General features: G+C 33.3%; 2 protein-coding genes across 9 annotated transcripts; one reads left to right on the forward strand and one right to left on the reverse strand.

The window, feature by feature from the left end:
- Nucleotides 1-1,624: 1,624 nt before the first annotated feature.
- On the forward strand, nucleotides 1,625-7,990 carry LOC110625847 (serine/arginine-rich splicing factor SR34A). 7 transcript variants are annotated; one of them, XM_021771524.2, is made up of 13 exons: nucleotides 1,625-1,805; nucleotides 2,594-2,860; nucleotides 3,006-3,123; nucleotides 3,675-3,740; nucleotides 3,863-3,937; nucleotides 4,014-4,122; nucleotides 4,266-4,312; nucleotides 4,420-4,477; nucleotides 4,591-4,640; nucleotides 4,845-4,901; nucleotides 5,126-5,205; nucleotides 5,887-5,958; nucleotides 6,046-6,499. In XM_021771524.2, the coding sequence occupies exons 3-13, from the start codon at nucleotides 3,037-3,039 to the stop codon at nucleotides 6,110-6,112; spliced, it is 768 nt and encodes a 255-aa protein (XP_021627216.1). In that variant the 5' UTR covers nucleotides 1,625-1,805; nucleotides 2,594-2,860; nucleotides 3,006-3,036; the 3' UTR covers nucleotides 6,113-6,499. The 7 variants fall into 7 exon arrangements, 3 of the variants coding, with proteins under 3 accessions (XP_021627216.1, XP_021627224.1, XP_021627208.1); XR_006350166.1 differs by lacking the exons at nucleotides 1,625-1,805; nucleotides 2,594-2,860 and adding exons at nucleotides 7,595-7,656; nucleotides 7,727-7,990 and having other exon boundaries at nucleotides 6,046-6,173; XR_006350164.1 differs by lacking the exons at nucleotides 1,625-1,805; nucleotides 2,594-2,860 and adding exons at nucleotides 7,595-7,656; nucleotides 7,750-7,990 and having other exon boundaries at nucleotides 6,046-6,173.
- Nucleotides 7,991-8,194: 204 nt separating this feature from the next.
- On the reverse strand, nucleotides 8,195-11,488 carry LOC110617309. 2 transcript variants are annotated; one of them, XM_043954719.1, is made up of 7 exons: nucleotides 11,302-11,488; nucleotides 10,080-10,159; nucleotides 9,614-9,785; nucleotides 9,215-9,391; nucleotides 9,041-9,124; nucleotides 8,889-8,970; nucleotides 8,195-8,753 (listed from the first exon to the last, which is right to left on the reverse strand). In XM_043954719.1, exons 1-7 carry the CDS (start codon nucleotides 11,383-11,385, stop codon nucleotides 8,314-8,316), a joined length of 1,119 nt encoding a protein of 372 aa, XP_043810654.1. In that variant the 5' UTR covers nucleotides 11,386-11,488; the 3' UTR covers nucleotides 8,195-8,313. The 2 variants fall into 2 exon arrangements, with proteins under 2 accessions (XP_043810654.1, XP_021615723.1); XM_021760031.2 differs by lacking the exon at nucleotides 11,302-11,488 and having other exon boundaries at nucleotides 10,080-11,291.
- Between the last annotated feature and the right edge of the window lie 283 nt (nucleotides 11,489-11,771).

Consider the following 11,771-nt stretch of genomic DNA (forward strand, 5'->3'; position numbering starts at 1 on the left):
TATTTCATGGATTTAATGATTATATCATTTGTTTCCCGATAATTTGAAATTCAAATAAGAGTAGAATTTTAGTATGTATAAATGAATTTAGTTTGAATGGTTACATTTTTTTTTTTTATATTTATTTTCTAGTGACATATACCTGTTTTTGTATTATAGTGTTATATGTTATCATACAGAACCGTATGTATAGACGTATTTCTTCATTTTTTCATCGTCAAATGACTATTTACTTTTTTTTGACGCTTGTGTTATAGGATCTTGAATGTAGATGGATTCATTTTCTAATGGTCCATCAAATCAAGTGAACTAATCCTTTTTATTGGATTCGAGTTTTGGTCTGTCCGGCCTATTAGAATTTAGTCTTACATTCTGAATTGCATGCTAAGACTTGCATAGTAAATTCTGGTGGATTACGAGTTGACTCTTACGAGAGTTGAATTCGAGTCTCGATCTGTCTGGCCTATTAGAACATAGTCTTACGTTCTAAATCGCATGCTAAAATTTGCATAGTAAACTCTGATGGATTACGAGTTGACTACTACGAGAGTTGGACCGCGGACCGAGTGACGGAGACATGGCATCACCCTCAATTTTTAAGCTAATTTTATATTAGCCACTTAACTTTCATAAAATATTCCTCAATTTTAATTTTACTTCAGCAGAAGTCCCTCTTAAGGTTTGCAGGTTAAAAAAAAATATTACTTTTTATTTCTGGCTCTTGTTTTGTAATATTTAGTTATTTATGTCATATTTTTATTAAAATTATTAATATTAATTTATTAAAAAATTAATATTATTTTCTTTAAAATATTAATTAAAATAATACATAAATAAATAAGTATTGATAATTTCAGTAATTTTGCAAATTAATAATAAATTATTATGAAATTTATAGTATTTTATTTTAATAATAAATTAATAATTAATGATATTATTTTTTTTGATAAATATAATGTAATATTTTTATTAATTTAATTATAAAAATAAGATAGTAAGAAAAGAAGTGGAGAAAAAAATAATTTCATTATTTTTAACATGAAAACCTGTTATTACAAGGGAGATTTTGCTAAAACAAAAAATAAAATCGAGAGAGATTTTGGTGATAAATATTAAATCATTCTCAAAATTGAGAGAAAAATGATATAATTTACTAAATTTACATTGATATTTTGATTTTATTTTATTATCATCCCCAATCTGAGATGTTTTTTTATTTAAAATTTGTCAATTTCAATATAAGCAAATTGCCTAACTAAAATATTTTATTTCATCATTGATTTAAAAATAAAATTGTACCATTATTTTATTTTTTAAAATAAAAAATAAAAATTAAAAAAAAAATTTGAAATTTTTTATTTATTCAGATATATTTACTATCAGATTAAATCTGTACGTAAAATATGAAAATTTAAAATATAAAATCTTTAATTTAAATACAAATAGTTAAATTATTGAGTTTATAACATTCAAAATTTATTGAAAATGTAAAAATTTGTTTGAAAATAATTTTTATGAAATTAATTTCGATGTAAAATTATAAATATTTTTAGTCGATTATAAACCTGATTAGATGGTAGAGATTTACGGTTGTGATTTTATATAAGCCGGAGGGCGTGTCCAGAGCCAGAACCCATGTGATGTTTGGCCCAAGGTCTTGACAGAAGCCACGAAAAAGAAACCCTAAACTCTCGAGAAGCTGAGCTGCGTCAACCAAGCTTCTCGGTTCGCTGAACGAAGCCTGTGGACTCGATTCGACCGCTCGCTCTATCCCACTCCGTTTCTAGCCATCATCAGCTCTTTCGGTACAATGTCGAGAAAGCTCCTCCCTCCCTCCTCCTTCTCTCTCTCTCTCTCTCTCTCTCTCTCTCTCTGCACTATGTATCTTAGGGTTTTGAGATGTGAATTATTTATTTTTTCAATCGTTAAGAATCGGGTACTGCCATCTATTCCCCTTTTGGCTTAGCTGAGATGGCAATAGTTATGGAGTTTCTTGACAATTACTGGGTTTTATTATTTGTTCTATTTGCCATTTCTTTGTCTGGCTGTCTGGTAGTGCTAAATGTTGAAGTAACATATACCATACTTTTGAATGAATGGTTGTTTTGTGCTGATTTTTCTTTTAATCGGCAACTGATTGTTATTGTTTACCTTTTCTGTGTTTTCTTGTTGGTAGTATATCAGTTTGGGATTTTTGAATTTTAGCTTGGAACAGTGGGATATCTGCCAATGATGACTATGCAACTTGTAGCTGTCCTTTATATTTTGCACACTGCAGGGCGAAGTTTTGTTGATTCACTTATTGATTTTGTTGCTTGTCAATAAAGCTCCGCTCTATTACTAAAAGAAAAGTTTAATTGAGAGGTTGACTAAGTAACATACACCCACTTCAGGAACACCCACTTCTCTCCCTGAAGATGTTTTCTTTTGGAGTTTCATTGTTTAACAATAATTAATGGGACTGGGAATGCTATATGTATTTCCAGAATTTTTTTTTCTTCAATTTGTTGAAAAAGAGAACTGAGCAAGGTGAATGCATAAATATATGTCAAGCTTACCTGATTTCATGACACAAATGCTTTCTTTATGATAGATGACAAGCGCTTGGACAAATTTGAGCTTTGCAATCATACATAGGGATATAGAGAGGGAGTGGGAGAATCAGGGTGGACTTATGGGTATTATTTTTTATAAATGGAGATTCTTGCTCACTCTCAGAAGAACTATACGCCTGCAAAAAATTCATGGGAGGATGAGGAGATCAAAATAAATTTCAAATTTATTATAGCTTTGGAGCATATTGGAGCAAATGAGCAATGGAGCTTTTGGAGCACCGCTCACATGGAGGATTGCTCACTTGGTTTGCTTCATAGTTTTTGGTTTTGCTATTTTTGTTATCGTCAGAGTGCTGATGATGAGCTGAGCAGGAGTGGACGGAGTTACTATATTTCTGAAAAAAATGAGGGAGTGTTTCTCTATTTATGTGGTTGATTTGCTCTTTGCAGTTGAAGCTTTGCATATCCTTTGGTAGCGCAAATGAGTGGCCGCTTTTCTCGGACAATCTATGTTGGCAACTTGCCATCAGATATAAGAGAAGGGGAAGTTGAAGATCTATTTTACAAGGTTTGATTCAAATGCTTTATTTTGCAGTATTTAATTGATGTTAGACAAATAATAAGGTTCATTCATTCTGATAAATTTCATATAATTGATTTTATACGGATAATAAGCTTTATTTTATGAATTATATGGGTATTGCTTTCTCATTTTGCGCTTGAGTAATAATAATATTAATTTCTTACCCACAATGAAGTATGTATGAATATGGAATCAAATCTTTGAATATCAATATCCTTTTGTTATCTTCTCACTTCTGCCCTTTTTAAACATCAAAGATAGTTCTACTGTTAGAAGCTTCATACTTTCTTTACTAACATGCATCTACTACTCCTGGTGGACGGAGAATTTTTTTGATTTGTAGATTCCTTTCCTTTTAATAGTTGGCAGCTGGTTCGTGTCTCAATAATTGCAATTTAAAAATTTCTGGATATGAGTCAAGCTGTAACAATATTTGTTAACGTGGAAAATTATTTCACTTGGTTTTGCATAGCTTAATGACTGTTTCAATGGTTATGCTGGTATCACTAATCTTTATGAATGTCACTTTTCTTTAGTATGGCCGCATACTGGATATTGAGCTGAAGATTCCACCTCGTCCTCCCTGTTATTGTTTTGTGGAGGTAAAACTTCTTTTGATTGTGCATACAAGCATAAAAGCTTCCTTCCGTTTTATTTCTAAGAAGGGATGGGAGAAGAAAGCATAATAGCATATATTTTTGACTGATATTTGTTTGTTTTGCAGTTTGAAAATGCTCGGGATGCAGAAGATGCAATCAGGGGCCGTGACGGTTATAATTTTGATGGCTGTCGTTTGAGAGTACTAAGAACTACCAACTTTTTATATATTTTTCTATCTGGTTTTCAATGTTGGTTTCTCATCATTGTTCACCCAGGTCGAGCTGGCCCATGGGGGTAGAGGGCAATCTTCAAGTGATCGTCGTGGTAGCTACAGTGGTGGAGGTGGGGGTCGATATGGCATCTCACGCCATTCTGAATTTCGAGGTTTGTGTGTGGGAATTTTACTTTCTTGCTAGAAGGCTCAGAACTATATTTGGACAATGCTGTGCAAACATGCTTGTCTGTATTTGCATACAGTTACTTGTAGTCTTATTCTGATCCCGAACTTGTGCATATTTGATAAACAGTTATTGTTCGTGGACTCCCATCTTCTGCTTCCTGGCAAGATTTGAAGGTTTGAGAACTTTGATCATCTACCATCTAGAATATTGTGTTTTTTATTTTTATTTTTTTTCTGTAAATATATTTTACTTCTTACCTGATCAGTAAATTGATATTCAGGATCATATGCGAAAAGCGGGTGAAGTGTGCTTTGCCGAAGTATCTCGAGACAGTGATGGTATTCCTTTTACTAGAGTAACTATTCATAAATATGCTCATATTCAAGGAGCTCTACAAGCTTTGCATATTGATATTCCTATCAAAATGACACGGTTTATTCTGTTTATTTAGGGACTTTTGGCATTGTTGATTATACTAATTATGAAGACATGAAATACTCTGTAAGTTGATTCTTCCTCCAAACCTCTCACTTAAACTGGAGTTGATGGGACTGGGTGCCTATATGGAGGCTCCTAGTTGAGTTGATATTCATTTTGCTTCTCCGTTAACTGAAAACTTACTTGAGATTCTTTTATGCAGGCTCCTAGTTGGATTGATTTTAATTTTGTTCTCTGTTAACTGAAATTTGAGCTTCTTATTTGCAGATTCGGAAGCTGGACGACAGTGAGTTTAGGAATCCTTGGGCTAGAGCTTATATTCGGGTAACTATTCAATCTATAATTTAACACTATTCTGGACTACTGGAAATATTTGCTTCAAGGAGAAATTTGGCATGCTTTTTGGAGAAACAAACATAAGTTGCTATCAACTTGAAGATGATTTGGACATATGTGAGAAATTATTAATGTTTGAGGCTTCAAATGGAAGTGTGTTCTGAATTGTTCTTTTATTTTATTTTTATATATCTCTATCTTTGAAATTACAGGTGAAGAGGTATGAGGGTACTCCATCAAGGAGCCGTAGTAGAAGCCGCAGCAGAAGCAGGAGCCCAAGAAGGAACCGAAGGTGTGCTTGTGTTTATATTTATGCATCTCTTTTATGTGTTTTTTAAGTTCTTATTTTTTGAAATTAATTCTTTCACATTTTATGGGATTCACATATAATTGGAACCTAACATTTCCTAAAATTTGAATAATTAAAATACCAAAGTATAAACCATTTCCTAAATAATTGGAACCTAACCTTCCTGATAGAAATTGAATAAACAATTTGAGAAGATCTTATACTTCTCAATTAAGGAAAATAAATCAAACTAATTCCTAAATCTTCTTTTACTTGGCTGCATCTTTAAGCTTGAGCCAAATTCCATAGGAACTGATAGAATTTACAATTGAATTCTAACCTAGTAAAGGTATGGAATTCATTTGCAAATGGATTTGGATAAAATACTTCGTGTAGGAGGATTTTTTTTTTTTTTTTTTAAATCTGGACTTCAATCAAATCCTAAATAACTAAAAGTTATATGTTACTTGAAATTCAAATTCAAACTGTCAAAAAGTTCTGTTGAATATTCACTTTAATTTTAGATCTAAAATTTGAAAAAAAAATTATTAGGTAAATCAGATATTTTTCATGTATATCAAACCAAAATTTGTGAATTCAAATGCGACCTTTATGAATTTCACATTCATTTGGTCTGAATACGCTGCAACATCATTTACCTAAGTGCTTCATCTTCTAATACAGCAAATCATTGGAACGATCTCCATCAAGATCAGTGTCCAAGTCTAGGTCAGCATCACCTGTTAAATCATCCAGGTATTCAGAGCTTAGAGGTCGCTCTTTTCTCTTCAATTTGCTCCTGTCTGTTGGTTCTTAGTTCATTTGTGACCTTTGAATATGCAGAGCAAGGTCCAGATCGAGGTCGAGGTCAAGGTCAAGGTCCATTTCAGGATCTCCCAATGGTAAATGACTGATTGTGAGCCAATTGAAGGAGAGGGATTTGAAGGGGGGCTGAATAATTTAGAATTCCGGTGAGAACTCTGCATGGCCTGTAAGATGGACTTAATGAGGAAGTTTGAGCAGAATTGCATGCGTTTGTTACTTAAAATTTAGAAATGTCTTGATGAAAAACCTAGAACTAGGCGTCTGCTGTTGGGCTTTGATCATTATAGTCACTTTATGGAACATACTGCATCCATCCTTCATTTAGTTGTTCTTTCCCAATTGAACTACTCTATTCATTCAAGTGCATGTTCTAGTGTGGATTTTTATTTTTATATCGTAATGGGTGTTGGATAACTGTCAGCTTTAAATGGTATTTTTCAATCTAGTTTGTTTTATTGTGTTCGAATTTTAACATATTGTCCTCGATATATGATAAGAGAAAATCATTAAACTTTTATGGTTCATATGCATTGTTGCTAGAGTTTGGAGTTGCAGTTGTTAGGCTTTCGCCATTCTTCCGCGCTGCAGTTTTCATTTCCACCAAGTAGTAAGCAGTAGCCGCTTCTGTTGGTTGCATGCTCGTGTCTGGCCAGAAATAGGTTGTTTATATGAGGATTGAAATTGGAAGATTTAAAAAACAAAAACTTGCTAAGAAAAACAACGTATGAATAACTTTTAATTTTATATTTTCTGTAATTTTTATGAACAACTTTTATCTATTTTACTTTCTTATAGAAAATGTGTTTGCAAAAGTGTTCTATAATTAATACTTCACGTTACAATATTCTCATTTAAATATCAATATGAATACAAATTTAAAAATGCAGTATTTGATTCACTTATAATCTATCTATATATATATAAATCATTTTTTTATAAATAAAATTTTTTATTTTGTAAAACTTTAATGTCTATAGGGGAAAACTTGTATATTACAACAATAGCAATTTTATATGAAATAACAAGTCAATTAAAACATTAATACTGGACTTTAAAAGCAAAAACTATAAAATAATTTTGGAGATAAGTCCAATTAAATTTAAGAAATTAAATTCTAATTAAGAGCAACTGAAAATTTTAATTATCTTTATTGAAAATGATTGTTATTATTATTATTAAAAATGAAAGGAAAATATATATTGCAAGTCTTGTCTGCATATGATATCCAAGAGTATGAAAGCATAAAGAGTTGGATATGAATTTTAGCAACAACGTGTGGTGGGCGCACTCGTCGCCTACGTGTCTTCTTTCTCCTTTAGGACCATCATATTCATACTCATGGGATTAGATCATGTATTTTATCCATTTTGCCTCTACGCCAAGCATTTCCTCTGCTTTACTTGCTTTCATCATCCAATAGTCATAATAAATATTTTCCAACTATCAGGATGAACAGTAACGGTGGAGTAAAAAAAAAGACTTTATCGGTTAAACAGAAGTAGTATAAATGCACTTAAAACTCTTGAATCAAAGCTTAAGATAGTAATGGGGTTTCTGTCTGTGGCAGTACCAACTGTTGTTGCAGCAGCTGGGATTTATTTCTTGGAAAAATCCCATTCCAGAGCTCAGGTAATTAATTAATTAATAATTACTTCATTCTTTATATATAGATAGTTTATCATGTAATTTTAAGATGAAGTTGTAAATTTTGAACTTGCAAAGGAGGTTGGGAATGGAATCCAAGCTGCTGCTATAGCAAATATGGTGAGAAAAGTGAAGGAACAAGTGAAAACTAATACTGAGTTGCCAAAGTTAGCACCTCAATTTGATGGCCTTTTCTGTTTTGAAACATTCATCGGCCATTGATGGATGGTGGTGCCTTTGCCATTTCTTCATTTCTTCTTTATTTGATTATTTAGAGGAAGGATAAGCCATCTAATATTTGTTTATTTTGCTTATTGTACTTTGGAGCTGGATGGTTTAGGTCGTCTATGAGTATTTATCTCATTATTTCTTGAGGAAAATCCTAAAACATGAAAAAATATATATATATGATTTGATTTCTTACCAAATCAAGTGTTTTTTTTTATATATATAAAATTATAAATTTTTTTAAAATATTTCAACCGTTACATTTAATCAAAACTTGAGCTAATCCAATCGGAACTGGAGAGAACTGGTTCAAATATATTGTCATTAGGACAAAGTGGTGACACTTGGAAAAAAGGAGCATCCCTCAAGTGTTTGACAAAAAGAAAAAAGAGAAACAAGTCTTCAATACCAAATTTACAAGCTTTGTCTTAAATTTGCAAACTTTCTTGCCACACCAGATATAAATGCCATAGTTAAAATCCCCCTTTCAATGCTGCAAGCAAGCATAAACATCCCACCGAAAATTAACAACTTTGGTATCTTACTACCAGAACTTCTGTTGGTTGAATTTGGTGGTGCCTCAGTTTCTGATGAATTATCATCGACTCCCAAGGATCTTGGGAACCCTGGATTTATTTTGGTAGTGATTTGAGCCATTAATGCAGGGCGAGAAAGTGGAACACCAGATGCTCTTGCTTTCTGGTACGCACGTAAGCCAGGCTCGAACTTCTTGACCGTTCCCCACATCCCATGCCTTGCTCCGAGCTTTGCAATTTCCCATGGTATACCCATTTCTTCATGATGAAAAAGTAATACCTCACAGGCACTCAAGCCATCCCCCATTCTTGATTCCACTGCCAAGTGTAGTGAAGGTAAAATAAGTTAGTGATCACAATACTTAAGAGTAGAGCTACATAGGGTAGCAAAAATCAGACGAACAATTAACTGCCATGTTAATCTATGCATGATGTTTAGATGATGTAGTCCACCTGCTCGAACACACCAACTTGAGTAGTACAGGTCTACTCGTCTGGGTTTAGTTCGCCTGGAAACAGATGAACAGGGTACTCCCTGAAATGTTGTAGCATGAGTATGTGGTTACTTAAATTGAAAACCAAAAGCTGAACCATATAACAATTACCTTTGTCACACAGTAATAAGATCCATCCAACTCCCATATTCGTCGACCTATTATGTATTCTCTGTCACTGCAGAAAAATGGAAACTGCAGCACAAAGTATAGGAAGCAGATAAGAATATAAAACCAAATACAAGCTATAAATTAATTACAGAAGATGGAATGGAAATATCTCACTTTTCTAATCCATTGCACAATCATAGTCCCAGTAATGAGACACTCATCTATTATTGCAGAATATGCAAGCATAGCATCCCAAGTTCCCCGGAATTCATCATCCCAGAAAAAGTCTCGCACCATCTCTGGTGTTGCATCCTCAAACACAGTTCTAGCATGATATTGAGGTGGACCAGTCTAACAATCAGTTGAAAAACAAAATCTAATTAACAAAATGGCATATATCAAACACAATCCAAAGACCTACCTTGACTTGGAGTACTCATTCAGCTATGCTTTTTTTTTTTGGTACAATTGGCTCCAAGTGAGGGTTCCAACTCTAGACTTCTTAGCCCTAGATACGACTCTCGTACCAATGAGCTACGTTTTAAACAAGAATAGGGCAAAAAGAAATTTTACCTTGGGATGTCTCCTCCATGCTTGATATCTCATGCCAGGGATGGAGTGATCCATCATTTGTATCCATGTAGGACCTCCATCTTTCATCTCAATAAGCTGGCATAGATGTTTTAAATCCTTCTCCATCACAAGATTGGCAACATTAGATTGTTCTTCATTCTGCTGTGATGTGCTAGACAAGAACAATCAAGTGTTGATTAAATGATCTCCAGTTGCATCAAGCATACTAGGCTAGTACATAATCTGTTGTGCTGATTATCACAATGCACGTTTTATCATCCCCCAGACAAAGGGTCCCAGTTAAAAATTAAACCCAAATAAGTGATTATTCAATATTTCAAAACAGAGATTTGAAGTTCAAATTTCAAATATTCATGGAAGATTGAAGCAAGTACTTCTGAACATAATTTTTATGCTTATGAGCATTTTTTATTAAGTAAAGTAATTACCAGACAAGTCCAGGTACCTGCAATTTTGATATTCTGAAATGGATAGTGATATTGATTTCTTGGCTGCAGGCTTATGAGCCAGCCACGGTTCATCAGTCTGTGAACAGACCATGAATGAGTTAGAGCATGAAGCCGATGCAGAAACCTTGGGTGTAGATGACGGCAGCGTTAAATCCAAGGATTCTAATACAAGACAAGTTAATTTGTCTCCTCGAATGGTTACCCACTTGGGCTTCCATGCCCATCCAATTACTAAACCAACAAGAAAAGCTACACACAAAAGACTCAGAAACACCATCATCTATGTAGAAACTCCAACCGTTGAAGGCTTCCCCAAAATCCCATACTAAGCCTCAATCAAGATCACGCAACTATGTATTTATATTTTCTTTATAAAAATGCCTGTATTTCTATATAAAGCCAAGGAAAAGAAAAAGAAAAATGGGTTATTCACATAAAAATCCAAAGTTGTAATCTTGACGCTGAAGGGATGACGGAGAAAGAAAGAAACATCAAAACCCATGAAGAAATATCACAAGACTTAATTCTTGCGTGAGTGAGAAGATGATTGGGACATGAGAGGTGGGAATAGAAAGGGTTAAGGGTTTTGTTTTCATGTGATCATGTTGATGCTTAGATGAATAAGTTAGAAAACCGAACAGTAGGGAGGAAAGGAAGTGTGCATAAGGAAAGAAAAATGGAGGCTTAAAATGGAAAAATAGAAAAGATTGATGGAGAACGAATAATGCCATAGCTAAGCTCCTCTGCTGTCTTCTTTCTTAGAATGCGAAGACAGAGCTCTCCCGTATGATTCTCTAGGCAACCTCTTGTTTTACACGTTTGGAATAAGATTTTGTACTTGACGGTTGCTTTCAAGGCAAATGGAATACGTTCCACGATCATGAATCTTGTATTAATCTTGTATATTGTAAGGCTCAATTAGAAGAAAATATGAAATTTCGTAATATTTTATGAAACATGGAAGACATGTTTAAATTCAAATGGCTGCCATCATTGAACGTAAGGTGTTTGCAAAAAATCCTATTCTACAAAAGGAGGAGCTTGAGCAGAATGGCAGCAGTGTGGCAATAATGAACAAAATGCAAGTCGATTTGGAGAATTACGTCCACAGTTATCCTCTATTTGTTATTTATTTTGGTTCTGAATGTGAAAACATATCAGAAATACTAATTCAATTTAACAGCTATCAAAAACCCATACAAGGAAATGTGCACATACCTCTTCCAAGGTGTTTAGCCATCCCAACTCCAATTCCCAAATTATGGAAACTGGTAACATATGTGGTATAAGCTTCGCTAACATTTGAACACTTGTCCCCAATTCTTTGGCCGCCTTTCAAGAAATTTCTTTTCTATTCGACCAAATTCTATTAAGCAAAACCAGTAGAAAATATGTCGGATATTAACATTCTTGACCTTGTTATACAATCACTGGAGGTCCAATTTTTTTTCTCATCTCTATATATAATAATATGGATGCAACATATATGTTAGACATAGTATAAATTCAGTCGGCTCAATATTTATTAATCAACTGTCCATCATTAATGAAAATCCTATAAACTTATAAAAATATATTTATCTTATTAAAAGTGATAAATTGTAGACGTATCTATACGACTGCAAACATATATATTTCTGTCAAAACTAAACAATTTTTTCTTATTTCTCCAATATTGCATTTTGCAG

The sequence above is a fragment of the Manihot esculenta genome, chromosome 1, assembly GCF_001659605.2.
Source record: "Manihot esculenta cultivar AM560-2 chromosome 1, M.esculenta_v8, whole genome shotgun sequence".
Classification (NCBI taxonomy): domain Eukaryota; kingdom Viridiplantae; phylum Streptophyta; class Magnoliopsida; order Malpighiales; family Euphorbiaceae; genus Manihot; species Manihot esculenta.